The 17,449-nt window shown below is 37.4% G+C and overlaps 1 protein-coding gene across 1 annotated transcript in view; it reads right to left on the bottom strand.

Moving 5' to 3' along the window:
* Positions 1–376: 376 nt before the first annotated feature.
* CAPRIN1 (cell cycle associated protein 1) overlaps positions 377–17,449 on the bottom strand; it is a gene marked incomplete at both ends in the record, with an annotated part of 22,314 nt that continues 5,241 nt past the window's right edge. The window contains 11 exons of the mRNA XM_009700929.1: positions 377–477; positions 1,701–1,895; positions 3,801–3,951; positions 4,156–4,305; positions 4,852–4,962; positions 6,984–7,045; positions 7,522–7,630; positions 8,437–8,592; positions 13,981–14,067; positions 14,154–14,206; positions 15,617–15,754. Of these exons, the coding sequence (XP_009699231.1) occupies positions 377–477; positions 1,701–1,895; positions 3,801–3,951; positions 4,156–4,305; positions 4,852–4,962; positions 6,984–7,045; positions 7,522–7,630; positions 8,437–8,592; positions 13,981–14,067; positions 14,154–14,206; positions 15,617–15,754 (1,313 nt within the window). The remainder of the gene's footprint in view (positions 478–1,700; positions 1,896–3,800; positions 3,952–4,155; positions 4,306–4,851; positions 4,963–6,983; positions 7,046–7,521; positions 7,631–8,436; positions 8,593–13,980; positions 14,068–14,153; positions 14,207–15,616; positions 15,755–17,449) is intronic.

The raw sequence follows: 17,449 nt of genomic DNA, 5'->3' as shown, positions 1-17,449 counted from the left end.
GAATAACATATCAGCATTACAGAAGACAGGCAATCTCAAAAAACTTAGAAAAGTTAATTTCAATAGATTTAAGTTCTTTTAAGTTTCTTTCCCACAAAGCTGTGAAAATAATTATATTTAACAAAGAGTTCTTTACAATTCTCTCAACCTTGCTCTAGTTACTAGACTAATTCCTTTAGAGATCAATCACATTTCCCAAATACAACCAGTCATTTAACAATCTATTTCTAAATATCTGTTTAGTACCTAAAATTTTTGTCTTCATTAGCAATAAAAAAAGTCCTCAGAAGACTTTTCACTAATAGATTTGAGTGTTCTCATTGATGAGTACTTTTTTCTTCTACTTCTAGACTGTCACAACACAACGGTAGCTTACCCGCTGGTAGTTTGAATAATCCCGAGGAGCATTAAATTGGGGCTGCGTGTAACCGCTGTTTGGAGTGTTGGAAAAGGAAGGACGGTAGCCATCGTATCCTCCTAAGGAACAGGGTACAAGTCTTTCACTTGGAAATGATCATCTGTTACTTTATGCTACCATATAAAGAAAAGCAGTAACAGCATTTTACCTAAACCTGAGGGAAGAAACCCTTTAGTAAGTACTGTTTACCTGCAAGTCAAGCAAATGTTTGCAACATCAGTGCTAATAACTATTACAAGGAACAAGAATGAAGACCTAGTAAGAACTGGGAAGAGACAGCAATTCAATGTATTTCTCTAGTAATTTGAGGTTTGATTTACACAATATTCAATCCAGAGCTAACCATAATACTACATCTAAATTTAACAGCTGTGACCTGCAAGGCCACAACAGCCAACTCAAGCGAGAAGCTGCTCCTGAGCCAAGGCTCTTCTGAGCGCTGGGAACCATGTCCAAGGATGGCTCCAGTCCCAAGGGTCTAACACTGGGAACCCATATCCATTTTAAGCAGGCAAGTAGTGACCACTGCATTCCCTCCTACAATCAGTTGTATTTTTATTATACAGGTTTCTCCTCTACTCTCCAACCACATGACAGGAAGATAACATGGCAAACGCAGACAGTACTGAATCCATTTGTCTCATCCCAGAACACCTGACAATGAACCCTCTCTCTCCCCCATTCTAACATACACATCTTCCTAACATTGACAGGCACATACAATCATCTCCAGGAATCATGAAAGTTCTCTTATCTATCCAGAACTACAGTATCACTCCTCTGTTCCTGTTAATTCACTCGAAGTAATGACTTTTGGACTTTTTTCTTGTATTTCTACATTATCCAGCCTATTCTCAATATGAAACATGGAACTCTAAAATACACTGCTTCTACCATAACAGGAAATAAAAATCACTTTTGAAGTATCAATTGCACCTGAATTCCTCACTTGATGGTTGTAAAATTCTGCTGGATATTTCCATGTTTGCTTATACTTACAGTGGATGCTTAATCAAACTAACCCTGAGCCTTCAGTACAGAACAGGCAAAAAAGTTTCTTTGTTTACATCCTAGTAGGAAGCCTAGCCAAACACCTAAAACTTAAGTTGCTCAAGTTAGCTAAAGCAAATGAAATTTTTACTACAAGTTTAAGTATCTTACAGAGATACTTCTACAGTATAGAATTCATCAGCACATCAGTTTAATGTTTGGCATCTTGACATGGTGTTTCCAGAAAGAAGTAAGTAAAAGACAAATGAGAGAGTTTAATAAAGCTGTGTACCTCTAAATCCATTTGCCGGTCCCCTGTAACCATTCATTAAGCCACGAGCCCCACGTGATCCACCACGAGACACTCCTCGACTGTTGTAATAAGGCTGACTATTACGTGGAAATCCAGTATTTTGTTGGGGAGGTTGCTGGTGGTTACCCGCCACTTGATGAGTCTGGTCCGGGGAGCCATGGTAAGTACCAACCACTATATTGGAATTGGGGGGAAAAAATGAAGTATTAAAAGCATGCATTTCTTTATGTTCCCACATATACTCTCTTCAAACTCAACATTCAAAGCTCTGAAATACCACTGAACACACCGATAAATGCTCACCCATTCAAAGAAAAATAATCTGCAGAATTAAGTACCAAGTTTACTAGTCAGATATCCCACAATATTAAAAGAACCTAGAAATGGTGAAGAGTTAATTTAAGTCAGTGTAAAGAAGTCTCTAGTGTAAGCTCAGCAACAAACATTCCTAATGCAGGTACAATCTTCCTGTGCTATTTCAAACCCTTTGAAAATCAGCGCCATATACTCTAGAAAAAAACAGTATGAGTAAGTTAACCCCCTTCTATATCTCTCTATTAGGTGCAGCTGTGCTGACTAAGGTGAGATTGATGGGAACGTATTAACGGAGCTGACATTTTGACTGTACGTCTGGGGGATTCTTTCTACAGGACATGTACATCAAAAGGCACGAGTAGGATGGATAGCTTAAGATTATCTGCATCTTTGAAGTAAGACTAACTCCTCTGAAGTAAGGTATGCCACAACATCTTTACTTCACAGGAATCGTCAGGAATGAAGTGGATTACAAAAGCAATCCGAGGGCTATAGGCTCAGTAAGTGTAATAAGAGATGAAATTCAGTATGTAAGAGCAAAACGGCTGTAAAATTTAGCCTGATAACAAATGCTGAAGCAAGATCTCCAAGAAAATTTTTAAGTGTCGAGTCCCTCTCATATGCAGGAAATCACCCAACAGGGAACACAACTTTCTGTCTACTTCACTCAGTCATGGAGCACTACGGAACTTATGCATAGGTCCTCCCTCCTCCCCATCGGTTCTTGTGGAAGGCATGAAGTGGTCATCATTTTGAGTGTTTAATGTGTGCAGGTTTTGTTCTAAGGCCACTGTATTTTCTGTGTATCAACAGTTCCGTTTACTGTTACAATAAGTTAAGCACTTAACACTGCATGGCCCACCTTCAACATCAGCATTCCCCAGACTGTCTTTCTGCCTTGTGCTGTATATGGCTCAAAAGCCATACAGATAAACAATGAAAACTTGGTTCTCCCTCTTCCCATCCACCCATCCCAGTATCTCAACTTGCAAGGAAGACAAATTTCAAGATCATAATCAGTCACAGAGAAAAAGGATCAGGCACTTTTTCCTTACTCCACCTCCAGTAGATGTTAGCACTTCACCCTTGTCATCTCTGTCCTGTGTCCTTCACTCAAAATTCCTCTCTGCACCTGCAAATTTTATCTCAGTGGAAGGTGAGGAGAGTGCTAGAATAGCTTTGTGCTTACTTTATTTTACCGTTTGTTTGGTTTCTTGGAATTGCTAACTTAGAAAGCATTTTGCCTGCTGTATTCAAACCATGTCTAACTGATTTTAGCAAAAGGTTTTAGAACTTTGTGAATCTTACATCATCTGTGAGAAGCAGTTCATATTTGCTCTCGATTCCAGCTTACTATTTCCTTTTTAAATGTCATCTCTAATAGTATAACCTTTTTTAAAGCAAATTTAAGGATCATCCAACCTTAACATCAGCAAAGCAAGTACTCCATGATACTGCTTTCATCTTTAGGATAATCCTTAATCCTGTTCATGCTTTTTTCTAAACCCACATAAAACTGAATCAAGTGGGAAAATTCTTTTTAACAGTTATGAGATATATATACACACTGAATTTCACCCCCAGTTGGATAGTGAAACCGAGACAGAATAACAAAAGCCAATATTGCTCAGGGGAAAGCTTCACAAGACTAAGAACATTTGAGAATGTGTGACATGCTTTGCTACATCATCTAGGACTTCAGAGCCTGCTCCATCTGCTGTACTGAGGCTATTGCCATTTTAGTTTTTGCTAAAGTAAGTTTACCTGTCTGGAGTTGTTCTTGCTGAAGATCTGATTGTTCTACTTGGTGAGGCTGATTGGAGAAACTCTGGTTGTAACTGGCCTGGTACTGGTTTTGCTGCTTAAGTGTTTCTGGCTCATTAACAGGAGGAACAGGTGCATTCATGTTGAATACCTATAATGTTAGAAAAATAGCTCTCTGGTCCAATTCATTTTTTTACAATTCTTCAGTAGCATCATGTAAAGAAGCATGCAAGTCTGAGAAATGTGAATAACCAAAGGCTATCTTATGTAATTACATGACCAATTCCAGTGTTTGTAAAACAACAAAAGGAATGACTACCAAAATAAAGGGATTCAATAATAATTTACTACTTACTGTTTGCATGGATTGGAATGGAGCTGCATTAACATTGATTCCGCTGCTATGCAAAGGCTTGCTAGATCCAGCCTGGAACACTTGTGGCTGGGATGCAGCAGGAAGTGATGATGACGATGGGGTCTGGTCTGCATTCAGCGACATTGAAGCCTAATAATTACAACAAACAACATTTTAGTAGCTTCTGAATAATACCAAAAATTAAACTTAACAACTTCACTTTTATTAAAAAAAAAAATTGACAATGCCTCAGGTTCACCTCAACAAATCAGTATTTTCTACTTCAGCGGAACAGCCTCATTCACAGCATAACAGGAGAGGAAAAACCTAGCAGCCTTCTCCCTCATTAACTTGAAACAACTAGAAAAATCTAGAGGGGGAAATGAACAAGTTTCTGGGCTAACTGCTAGCCAATGTAAAAAAATAAATATCATTTCTTAAGCCAACAACACTGATGCTCATACGTTGATGTTGGCACATTACTTCTAGCTAAACAGACAATCTTGTAAATTAAAAGTCTTACTATGAAGGACTTTCTGGTCAGACAGGCTCAAAATTGTGAAATTCAATGGAACTGAAGTGGCCCTATTAATAGGTAACTAAAAATTACAAAACTTTATTTACAAAGAAACACAGACCAGTATTTGATCACACCTGCAAGCAGACTCCTTCCCACCCCTGTGAAAGCACACTTGCCTGAATCTGGTCAATTGATTCTTTCTGTGGCCGTTGCTCTGTTGTGTGAGAAGGCTGATACATGGGTTGGGAGGCTGTATATCCCTCACTTGTAGAAGAAACCAAGGGAACCTGACAAAAAAACCACCAAAGCCCCCAGATGTCAGCTGATGCTTACACACAGTTGTATAAAACTGATCAGAGAACTCTGGAATGAACGGTACTCTCTCGTAAAACTACATATTCCATCAAATCTTTACAACCATTAAAAATTAAATACTTTTTAACAAGTAGAGGTTTAATCACCTCAACTGGACATATATTCTAACATGCAACACCACCCACCCCTGTCAGACTGGAATCTGTGGACATTCCCGAATCAGCTGGACATATATTTGCTTTTACTGAAGAACATCCTTCTCCTCATTTCCTTATGCAACCCCAACTAACATAACAATAAAGCAGGGGGGGGGCGAGGGGGAGAGAAAAAGAGAAATATACGGAAGTTTAAATGAGAGAACTTCAAGCTCATACAGAAAAAGAGAAGTGCTGCTTTCCAATGGACTGAATTTGTTCATTTACAGCCTCTGCTCCCCTACACAGAGTCCAGTGAAAACCCTAGCCAGCAAAGTGGAGAACTTTGCACTTAAGGCTACTGGGGACTTTAAGAAGCAACTGGTAACAACCGATAGGTGTGTTCACATCATCTTGTTGAACATTCAAAAGGAATGAAGTAAGTTTAGCTACTGCTTGCAAAATTCCCAAGAGAATACATTGGCAGCACTGGTTGAGGTAAGCAAAGTAAGAGGGAAAAAAAAAAAAATCCATTGGAGTAAGTCACAGACAACATTTAACAGTAAAATAAAAATCAGTGACTTAAAACTTGCAGATCTAACCCAGACAAGATAAAGCAAGCAATTTACACTACCATTACTCCAAGATACACAATCTATCCACATTTTTCTTCTGGTTTTCAAATACCTACAGGGATCATTACCCGAGATCAGCAGTCCTTCAGAGATGCCACACATGCTCAATACAAAATCAGCAAGTTCTTTAATCACCAGACAATTCAGTAAGAAACTGACACATCTTAATGAAAAGGTGAATACATCATTTATACATTGCAGAAGCAAGTTTAACAGATCCTACTTAAACAAGAATTTTGGGAAAACTCAACTGAAAACAGCCTTCAAGCGCACTCTGACTGCTTTACAACTCCAGTATTAAAATACTATCTAAGCAAGCAACTGAGACTAATCCTTAACAGAACAAATAAAAAAAAGAGAACACAAACTATATAGTTAATCCATTAAATTTATCTGTGGCCTAACGCTCACTGGAACAATTCCAGACTGCCCTTTAACCAAGTTATTTTGGTTTTGGCATTTCTGTCGCAAATAAGCAAATAAAGGACAACTTGCTCCTATCTAAATTAAAAATATTACTACACGTGGCTTAATGTGAAAGAGAACACTACTAGGCAAAGACTGACATGTCAAATTATTAGTCTATCTTGAACAGAATGCACAGAGAAACCTCTAACCGCTGTATTAGAGTAGGACTAGAGAAAGCAGCATTCCAAACAAAGTCCTTCCTCTCAATCATGAAACAAACAAAATTCACCACGGTCACATGTAACACAGATCTTAAGCGACGGCAGCCTAACACACAGATGCACGGAAGTCAATTTGTGAAGTGAAAAATCACATCCACACAGTGAATTTGAAGACTGAGGTGAGCTCCACAGATTTCAAGAACTGGTAAGTGCCAGGAAGTCCACATTGGGCCATTAGAATGAGCAGTGCAAACTGCAACTGCTTCCATGCTCCTGCCCTTCAGTTTAAGAGGCCTCTAATTAGAAATGCAGTTTCCTCGATTAACTCTTACTTCAACCTTGAACCAACAGATTTCCAAACAGGATAATGCCTGGTAAGACTCCATTACAGAAAATATGCAATATCTGCATAGCATAAAAACTGTATATAGTAATCCTTATAAGCGATAAAACTGAAGAGATAATGGAGATGACCAATTGCCCAAAATCAGAAGTTCAGCTTTTTCTTTGAGTTTCTCATATAGTTAGGAATTGTAACATCAATCGAGCTTAAAACCAATTTAAAATCCAAACTAAAATCTACTAAATGTTTTACCTGCGTAGCTTCCTGTTGCACAGGAACTTGATTAGGCTGGGCAAGTCTTGACTCAGCATGAACTAAAATGAAATAATTTCACTTATTACAATCAAACCTTTTACAGAACAGCATTACCATCTTATCTACCTCAGTTATTTGAGAGTTGATCGTCGTAAAGACAATTATCCCTTTAGCATGGCAAAGCTATACTCAAAATACCAATTACCATTTCCATGCAAAGTACATTTTTTCCAGTTGTTCAAAAAAAATCCACCAATTTCCCAAATACTAAGGAAAACTATATTTTTCCCATGTAAAAAAAAATTTTTTTTAATGTTCCACATTTCCAAGTAAAACCTAGAAGCAAGTGAGAATCGGAAGTCTACAAATAGCATGCTTCAAAAGTACAAACACATTTCTGAGAAAAACACACTTTAATGGTACTGTATTATTACTTGTGATGAACCCTTTTACTATGTAGTAGTAACTGAAGAATTTCTAACAGATGACTCGCAGGCTTTCCCAATATTTGTATTTAGGATTTACCATTACAAACCTGGAGGGCAAACCATTTGTGGCATGTCCAAATTCTGTGCTGGATTCATGGGCTGTGCAGATACAATGGCAGGATCAAGTGTTTGGTTCTCAAACTCCAGCATAGAGTCCTGGGTGGGGGCGGGAGGGAGAAGTAAGAAAATCAAATCCAGTTTACTGTATTTTAAAAATATTAACATTCAGATTACAGAAATGACCAGACACAATAAAGGAAGCTTAGTCCACAGTATACACAATTGCTGGTTTTACCATACATTTAAATCAATTGAGATAATAAAAATTCCAAAATGTATTTATCACAATAAAAATCCAGTCCATGTATACAACTTAGAGCTTATCTGAAAAAAAGATAACTGGAGGGAGATTCTAAGAGCCAGACAGAACAGGCACCAAACTATTCTTTATCCTAAATTAGCACTTTGTAGGAAGAAACAAAAAAAGGAATTTAAGAAGTGCATGCCTCGTTTGTTACCAAGATATCTACTCTTTCTTTGTGGAGGAGGAGGAGAGGCTTTTTCTGATATATTCTGTTATCTCCCAATGCTTTTCTAGTTGTTCTAACTTTAGAAGTTTTTCATGACACAAAATTTAGAACTAGCTTACAGAGCGGTATTTTACAGCTGGCCTCACTTAAGCAGAATACACTATGGCACCCAGCGATGCAAAACTTTCTGCCTCCTCTGTAGATTTAGTACAAACAAGGACTGAAAAGCTAAATAACATTCTAATCGTACTTCGACAGCAATAGAGGTTTGCAGGCTTTGGATAAGGTCTTACCATACAGCACTATACAGTTTGCAACACCACTGTATCTTTCAAACAAACTACAGCAGACTCTTTAAATCATGACTAACAGTCAGAAAGTGTTATTTTGTTTCTTTGGTTCTAGCTTCACAGTAGGGTGGATTCATCATACCTGCATGAAGTTATATGGGCCCTGCATCTGCGCCATAAGGTCCTGTACTCGCTGTCTTCTAACAAGAGGATCTGCTTGAGCCACAGTAGTGAGCGTGTGAGGTTCAGGAACTGGAGGAGATGTAGCTTGTGTCTGTTGCTGCAGTGAATTTACAACCTAACAAGAAACAAGCAGCCTACTGAAATTTCAGCTTAAGATAACACTGCACGGAAGTGACTCAGTAGTTCTTGAAATTTACGGCTGTTGCCTAACTCATTATGGACTTAATTACTACAGCGTTCTTGAAGAAAAATACTACATCCTCCTACAGTCATGCCAATACTGGTGGCCAGCTACTGATCTGAGCACTTCAGAGGATTAGAAAGTTCAGACTGTGCTCTATTTTCTTTCCATCTACTCTATTCCCCATTAAGAACAGTACTAACAAAAAATTTGTTCAATGTTACAGGGATTTTTTTTTTAGAGCAGGATTTGAGATAGCAGTTTATCAACATTTGGAAATTTAAAGAAAGTTAGGGAAGAGTAAGTTTCAGAAATATGCACATATGGAGAACAATTACTTTCTCATACCTTTTTGGTAAATGTAAATAGAGCCAGAATTTTTGGGTCTTAAGTCTTAAGACCTCAAAATTTTAAATTTTCATAGCCATGTCTAGACCCGAGTTCTCAAGTGTTATCCTAGCTAACTGATTTATGGTCTCAGAGAACAGCAGGCAGCATTGCATGACAGAAAGGTTGCAAGACAGCACTGTGGAAGGACATCAGAAGCCCAGAAGCAGAAGCACAACTCATAGTGGGCAAGAAAGCTCAGATTTAGTAGGCATATTCCAATATGGCGCACATAAACAAAGGTACAACAAACAGCAACATGCTTTCAAATACCACCTTATCAAAGACAGCAGAGCAATCAGGGAAGCTGAACATGAGCATCTAAGAACATCCATCATCAAATAGTTTGAAAACAGAGTTACAAGGACAGTCGAGCTTCACAAAATAGCACTTTCATGTTCCTAACCAGTTTTGCTCTTTAGGCAACTCCCGTCATACAGAAGTGCCATTTTTAACCTGCGCTCATTCATGTCAACAATTGTCCTTAAAAAAGAAGAACATTGTCCATAACTTGTCTATCGCTTCTCTATTCCCATCAGCTCTTAATTATTAACAATCTTCCAGATAAACAGGTAAGCCTTAAACTTACAGTTGCACAGAATATAAATTAGCATACCTGCACCCGAAAGTTCAAAATATTTATGTGAAATATCTGGTTTCTTACTAGAACTGCAGAAGACAGATTTTTGTACAGCAGTCATGACAAGGGACAACACAGTACTATTTGCGACCAGTTCTATAACCACAGATCTGAACTTTAAACTTGAACTCCCAGCTATCCACCCTCAAAGCCTGCACATATTTTTTTAAATTTCTCAAAGAAATCTACAGCATCTTCCATGACGTCTACTCCTTGCTCAGAGTTACAAACACTGTATATGACATTCTAGACTTGCAATTGCCTCACAAACTCCAATGACTCTTTCCTTAACGAAATCCCTAGCCATCTGTAACAGAAAATAATAACTGAATCAAAAAAAACCCGAACCTCTAAACAAAAGTAAAAAACAATCAAAACCTACATTCCTCTTCAAGATTCCCTTCAGATCCAGATCTCCACTATTAGTCATCCAAAGAGAAGCAATTTGACAATTCCCATGGAAGTATATACCCTAGGGTTATCCACAATGGAAAACAAGCACAACTGTTCTGCTGTATTACACAGTCCCCAAATTTCAAATTATGGACTGTTTCTAAATTAAGAATTAAGCCCTGTGAGTTGGGGGGCTGGGCAGGGGAAAATCCTGAGAATATTATTTAGATTACACAGTCCCCAAATTTCAAATTATGGACTGTTTCTAAATTAAGAATTAAGCCCTGTGAGTTGGGGCCTGGGCAGGGGAAAATCCTGAGAATGTTATTTAGAGCACATATATAGACCTCTTGCACACTACCAAGTTTTAAAAGGAAAGTAAAGAAAAAAAGCAAGCCAGATGACCAGGTGAAACTTGAGAGGTGAAACCAGCAACTACTCATCTCCTACATAATTATTACCAAAAATGCTCTCAATTATTTGAGTACTGTCACTCTACTTAAGAAGTCCAAGTACTTCATAACAATTCAGTATCTTCAAGAAAAGACAAGTTGATGGAATAATCAAGAACACAGAACAGGGACAAAATTTTACCAAACCTTTTCCTTTTTCACAAATAGTGCAGTACTAACTTCAGATGGTGCTTAATATTTTACATTGTCTTTTTCAAACCTCCTTTTTAAATGTCAAAAGGAACTGTTTAGGGCCTGTTCCTTTAGATTATCACTACCAGGTATTTTGACCTATTATTGTAATAGCAGGATGAAACTACTAAAAAAAAAAAAAAAACACCTCAAGTTTTCCGTATCAAGTTTTTACATTGTCTTTTTCAAACCTCCTTTTTAAATGTCAAAAGGAACTGTTTAGGGCCTGTTCCTTTAGTCTGATCATCACTACCAGGTATTTTGACCTATTATAGTAATAGCAGGATGAAACTACTGGAAAAAAAAAAAACCACCTCAAGTTTTCCATATCAAGTTGCCAATGGATAGGATGTAGTTCTAAAGCTAACAGCTTTCTAACGGTCTGCTGCATGAAAAACGTACAGACTCAAATATAAGGATCGTTATTCAAAAAGCAAATTATTACCCGACCATACACCTCCATTCATCTCGAGTGCACAGCAGCAAGGTGAAACTTTTGTTTCAGGAAAGCTGAACCTCTCTGCAGAACAGTATTTGACTCATCAAATTGCATGCTCACCTTCTGACACCCTGCCTCCTGACACCCTGCCCCTTGACCTTCTCAGTAGGCAGAGCTGCCCAGACACAACCAGAGGAGAATGACAGGGTACAGAAGGCCAGGGGGCAAAGAAAGAGGAGAGGAGGAGACATAAAAACACAAGTTTAATGACACCACAAACCAACCAGAATGAACTTGTATTCTGGCAGTCACAGAGCAGTTTCCAATTCCACGCAAAATACACACACATCCATCCAACCAAAGTTCCATAATCTAAGACACAGAGAACTTTGTATACAAGCAGATTCAGGTACTTGTTACAAAGGAAGCAGTTTTAAAAAATAAATAATAATAAAAAAAAAAATCTATCAAACAAAAATCAACTACAACACCCCCCTCCCCCCCGACACCAAAACGACCACTACTACCAGTAAAGGACATCTTCACCAAAATTAAAACATCACATAATCCAAATGCAAATACACTTTGAAAATTCACAAGCAAATTCTTTAGTTGAAAACTTATGGAAGGCCCATACAGAAATGTCATTGTGAGACACTGTCACTTCTCAAACTATAAACATACCATACCACAGAAATCTCGAATGTATCACATCTACTTGAGGGCTACTGAAAAAGAGATGAGTCTCTGACAGCCTTCCTCTTCATAAACAATTATGGAAATCTTCTGCATAAATGTTCTCTTTCAGAATACTATCAGCTTCCAAACTTAACAGCTCTTACTATATTAATGCTACAACTATATTGAGTTGAAAGCACAAAGGGTCTCTATACAGTGTGTATCATCATCTTCCCTAAGGACAAGTCAGTTGCATTCCCATGAGAAATGGGATTTTGGTGCAGTAAGAACAGTGAGAGTCATTTCAAAGACAATTATTCTCAGTTTCCCCTTTTTGTGTGAAACCTGAGAAAATAAAGTTCTTAATTATGAAGCAGCAGTCTTCAACTCTAAATTTTTCTAAATAGCTCATTTGTACACAGTCCAAGAAATTGGGACAGAAAGGGCAACTGAAGTATGTATTTATTGTATTGTTCTTTGAAAAGAAAGCTGATGTAATCCAGATTTAGCTGACTAGTAAAGATGTTCAGAAAAACAGGAGTTTCTGAAATCGGTCTGATACAAAAAATACAACCTGAATTCTTTTACCATACTAATACAGTTACCACATATCGGTATTATTCCCATGAGGAAATATCTGAGTTTTCAACTGTGCAATACACAGCCTTACAGTTTAAGAGCAAAGGGAAACACAACAGGCTTCAATCATAAGGACGTTTCTTACACTCTCATGTCTTCATTCATACTACTTGTATTAAGAACTACAGAGAACTGAACCTTTAAGTTACTCTGGACACTTCGTAGAAACACAGATGTGATCTGGGTATAATTCAATATAAGATGGAAGGCAATCAAGCATTAACTTTAAAATAACATGTCTTGTAAGAATACCCCACTCAAGCATGACTTTAATGTGTGGTTTTGGTGGACTTCTTCAATTTTCTATTTTTTAAGAGATTTCTTAAATCACATTCAACAGCATTGATATTTTAGGGTTTTTTTAAGTAATGAAATGGAATATGATGACAAGGTACTACCAAAATCATTCACATATATGCCAAAGTTGTCTAATTATTTCTAGAAACCTCACAGCCATCCTAAGTATTATTAAATCTCTCAGTTGTCTTCAACACCGTAAGGTATGAATTTCAGCCAGACTGAATATAAAATTGGGCAGATTAGATAATCAGATCAAAATGGCTGCTCTCTTTTTCACCTCTTGAAGAGATGAACACTTACTCCATTCACACACTTAGAAGAGCTCAAAGACACGAAGGAAGAGAGTCTAAAAAACTGACCATCTGTAATTTGCTCCTGCAGAACGCTAAAGTGAATCAAAAGTCAAGTCTCTGGTGCCTGAAAGATGCTGCTCATACCTGTTCCTCACAGAGGGATACAATCCAAGTTCCAAAATACTAAACATTTGAATGACTCCATGTGACTTGTTCTTTCCAGTACATGAACAACACAAATTCTAGTATAATACAACAATGGATTGGTACATGTAGTTAAGTCTAGAGTCTGAATTACTAAACTGGGAATGGATCCCAGTAGCAACGTATCACAAACACCAAAAGTGAACAATCACTCAATTGCAAAGTAGTAACAAGTTAAATACTTGAAGAACTATAGTTCTTGAAAGCAGAGATGTACATACAAGCATATTTTAAGATCAAATTATGTGCATATGCGAACTGGAGTAGATATTAGTTGAGATACTGATTTTCAGCTCCCTCTCCATAGAACTGCTCAATGAAACGCACAACTATGCCATGCTGTCAGCAGCTGTGTAGATAAACTTAAGTTCCACATTTGCAGCAAAGTTATCTTACAAAAAAAAGTCCTCAAAAAAAAATTTTAAATCTTTTTAAGCCTAAGACTTTTAATTCCCATTTTCCCAAGCAAGGCACTACTGAACAAAAGCAAGTTCTCCGCAAACGTAGCCAGACTGTGTAGTTTTTATTTTAGGTACTCCTGAGCTAAATATGTAACTGAAGAACGAGTAGTGAGTCCAAGCCTATTTAAAGATAAGTATTTTTATATATACTGGGGGAGAAGGGGTGCAATACTAAAACCTATCATGAATTGTGAGTCAGCAGAAACAGGGATTGCAATTTTACCTGCAGCACACAAGATCTTACCTCAACCGTTTCAACTGTCCACTCATCTACCTGTTCCTTCTCACTACTGCTGAACTGAGCCTCTGCCATGAATTGTCTGTTTACATACTAAAATAAAAATAAGAAAGGGTATGAAAGTAAAAGTAAGTGGCATTAAAGCTACACAAAATGACAGTCTTTCCAGTGAATAATACCTCAGTTGATTCAACTTCAGTTGGTTCAGTAAATTCTTCCGCTGGATCTGGTTCTGTAATAAAAATACACCGTTTATGTGAGAGGAAAAAAAAAAAAAACAAATGAACAACACAAAACCAAAACCCTTGCATGTTACAGACCTAGAAAATACAAAGTTAGATGAAAAAGTCTCCCCCAAGAGAAGTGGAATTTTGAGGAAGTCTGATGCATTTTGGCAGTAGCCATTATTAAAAACATCTACTTTACAGAAGTGTTCTGCACTATTAGTACACAGGAAGTACATCTAGGTCTAAGAATGATCGGGCACACATTTACTCCTCAGTGACACTAACACCGAGTATTAGAGCTTGCTATACGTTAAGGAAGAAGTTGCCTTGTCACACATCTTCAAGGGGATGGGATTTCGATTAGATCTGAAATTACAGTCTCAATATTGCTGACTTGTATAGTTAAGTATCTGCTGGGTTCAGAAACAAGCCTAACGATCCAAGGTAGATAAAGAAGAAACTTGTGTCTCAGAATGAAGAACACAAAAACATCAGGACGTTAACAGAGAATTAGCAATCACAAAGATTCTCAGAGTTTTGAATTAAAAAAGAAAAATAAAAAATCACATTAAATTCTTGCTATGAAGGTTACGTTCAGCTACTCCAAATTTCAATGTTCTCCACAAGAAAAGGGAAAAAAGGTCATGATTTTTCTTAAAGTTTGGTACCATTTTCTTGAATTTCTTCAGTATGTAAGCACACTCTTTGATTCAAAAACTCTTCCCTTCTACAAAGGATTAAACTGCTGGGAACCACTGAAAAATGGAAAAGCCTCAGGCAACCAGAACATTAATCTTTTTAATACTACAGATGAACAAAATTTTGTTTTTTAAATCATAATGAGAAGTTCTACAGGAAAACAAAATAAGAAAGAGATGTTGGCAATAATTTTCCTTTGCATAAACCTGCTTCTAAGTGTGGGTTCTTATTTCAGCAAGTGACATATTGGACAAATGCTGAACTATGTGTTCAAAACCAAGTACTACTAAGTGACTTTGTTCCTTCATTCACCTGATGCTTCACAGTCATAACAGTAAGCCTTTCCTTGCACACAACAGAAGATATTTAGAATGCCATCATTAGAAAAGGTTACAGTCCCTCCACAGAAGTAGCTTGCAAGAGTCAGCCTTACAGAACTCTTCTAGAGAACAGCTCTGCTTTTTTTTCCTCATGGGTCAGAGCAGGGCTGAATGAATGGCTGAATGCCCCTATATACACTGCCTGGCCAGATGCATACCTGATTATCGAGAAACAACATTTCTATTCAAAACACTAGTACACTTGAAGAATTCAGAGACAGGTGGTTTTTGAGCTTAAAACTGCATTTGCAATTTAATCATTCTTACAAATCCAAAGAGAGAAGACAGTACAACACAAACAAATATACTAGTTACGAGGCATCTTCATATTCTTACCAGCTTCTGCTACAGTGTCTTCTACTGCAGGTGCAGGTGCTGCCTCTTCTTCCTCACATAACCCATTCTGATGGTTGTGGGTGCTATCAAAGTAGCTAGTTTGAAGAATGCGTTCAACAATTTCCTTCAGTGCTTTATCTAGGAAAATGGAAGAAGTTAAAGATCAACAGTAACTCAATCCTAATCATCTTTTTCTTCCTTCCCAAAGATCCCACGTAAATTTTACGACCCTTTTGCTAGGAAGATGTTGCTGCTGCAAGGTAGTCCACAGACGCTACTGTTACAGAATTTCTTCGGTCTTACTAGGTCATAGTAAATAAATCAATAAATAATCCACTTCCATTCAGAAAAATCTGAAGGGCAAGGAGAATCTTAAAGAGTATATAATACTCCTCAGAAGATTTGTGAAACACTTCAAAGTGAGATAAAGTTTATTAATTTAATTACTGTACTTTTATTCCAGCTATTTAAAAAAAAAACCTCTGGTTGCCTAGTCTTCAGTTCAGAAAGTTTTAGAAACTCACTGAAGTTTCAACTGTAACTGATTTATTTGTAATTTCCTAATTAAAAAAAAAAACCTTACTGTAAGTCAGTTTCTTACAAAACAACTGTCAGTACAAACATATTTACAGGGGTATCACCTTCATGAAGGGTTCTTTCCCTGAAGTGAAGTGGTTCGGGACAGCCTTTGAAAGCAAAACAAGCACAAGCTTGCACTCAGTGCCTCAGATGAATGCTGTGGCCTCTTAACTCAAAACAAATCAGCCACATGAGCAAGGCAGCATTACTGACTGTCTAGGCCAACAAAAACCAAAAATAGACTGAAAATGGAGGATTCACAATGCACATCTGGCAAGTGATTATCTTCCCTATTGTAAGACAAAGTAAACCAGTAACGGCTGCCAATGACATCACTAAAAGCTCATCCTGAGATCCAGATACAATATCCAGCCCAACTTCATCCAGTAAGAGAATGACTAGGTCTCCAAGGAGCATACATCAGCGCTCTCCTGAAAACTATCCCCCTACCTTCTCCTTCCTCCACCTCTTCAAAAAAAATGTGATACATATCCTTGGGCTCTCACAAAGATCTAACATCACAACCATTTCAGACGAGTTCTTGCAGAACAAATATTAATTAAAAAACTACTAACCTGGTACCTCCTCACAAAATTTCATTTCAACAATATAAACAATTTGAAATTCTGCCACAAACAAGGAAAATCTTATTACCGTTAAGGGCACAGTACCCTACAATCTCCTGAGCATCATTCCTCAATAAAGCAGGCTAGGTAACAATTGCAATACTACCATTTCACTTTATGTGAACGGAACACAAAAAACTTTTTCAACAGCTCAATATTACTCTAATATAATAAGGATAATTGATTTTTTTTTTTAAAAAGGGGGAAGTTGTTAGCCAATTCACCTACAAAAAAGGATTATCTTCCCTAAAACTTTTCTACTGATTCCAATTAAGAGACTTCAAAAATTCCCCATGATACAAGAAACAGGTAACTGCCTAGTAGACCCATTTTCTTAAGTTCTAATGTTAGAAGCTATGTATTTGTGAAAATTTACATTTCTGCAAGAAATCACTTCATCTGCATGATCACACCCTGATTTACAGAGTTAATCAATCAAAACAGGGCAAAATCAGAATGCTTTTTGCAGGAGACAAGGGGGAGCAGAACATCACACTAAATAAGGCCATGCCAGTTTATGTATTAGGTCATACTATTGACAAAGCTCCTTGTTGACACATACATTTCCAGAAAACAAAGAATTGCTACTAAGCACCAACAGCAGCAGAATACTGCTGAAATAGCAGGA

The sequence above is a fragment of the Cariama cristata genome, unplaced genomic scaffold (genome assembly GCF_000690535.1).
Source record: "Cariama cristata isolate BGI_N322 unplaced genomic scaffold, ASM69053v1 scaffold29885, whole genome shotgun sequence".
Lineage (NCBI taxonomy): Eukaryota > Metazoa > Chordata > Aves > Cariamiformes > Cariamidae > Cariama > Cariama cristata.
The sequence above is the reverse complement of the archived record's forward strand: the minus strand, read 5'-3'. Positions and strand labels throughout refer to the sequence as shown.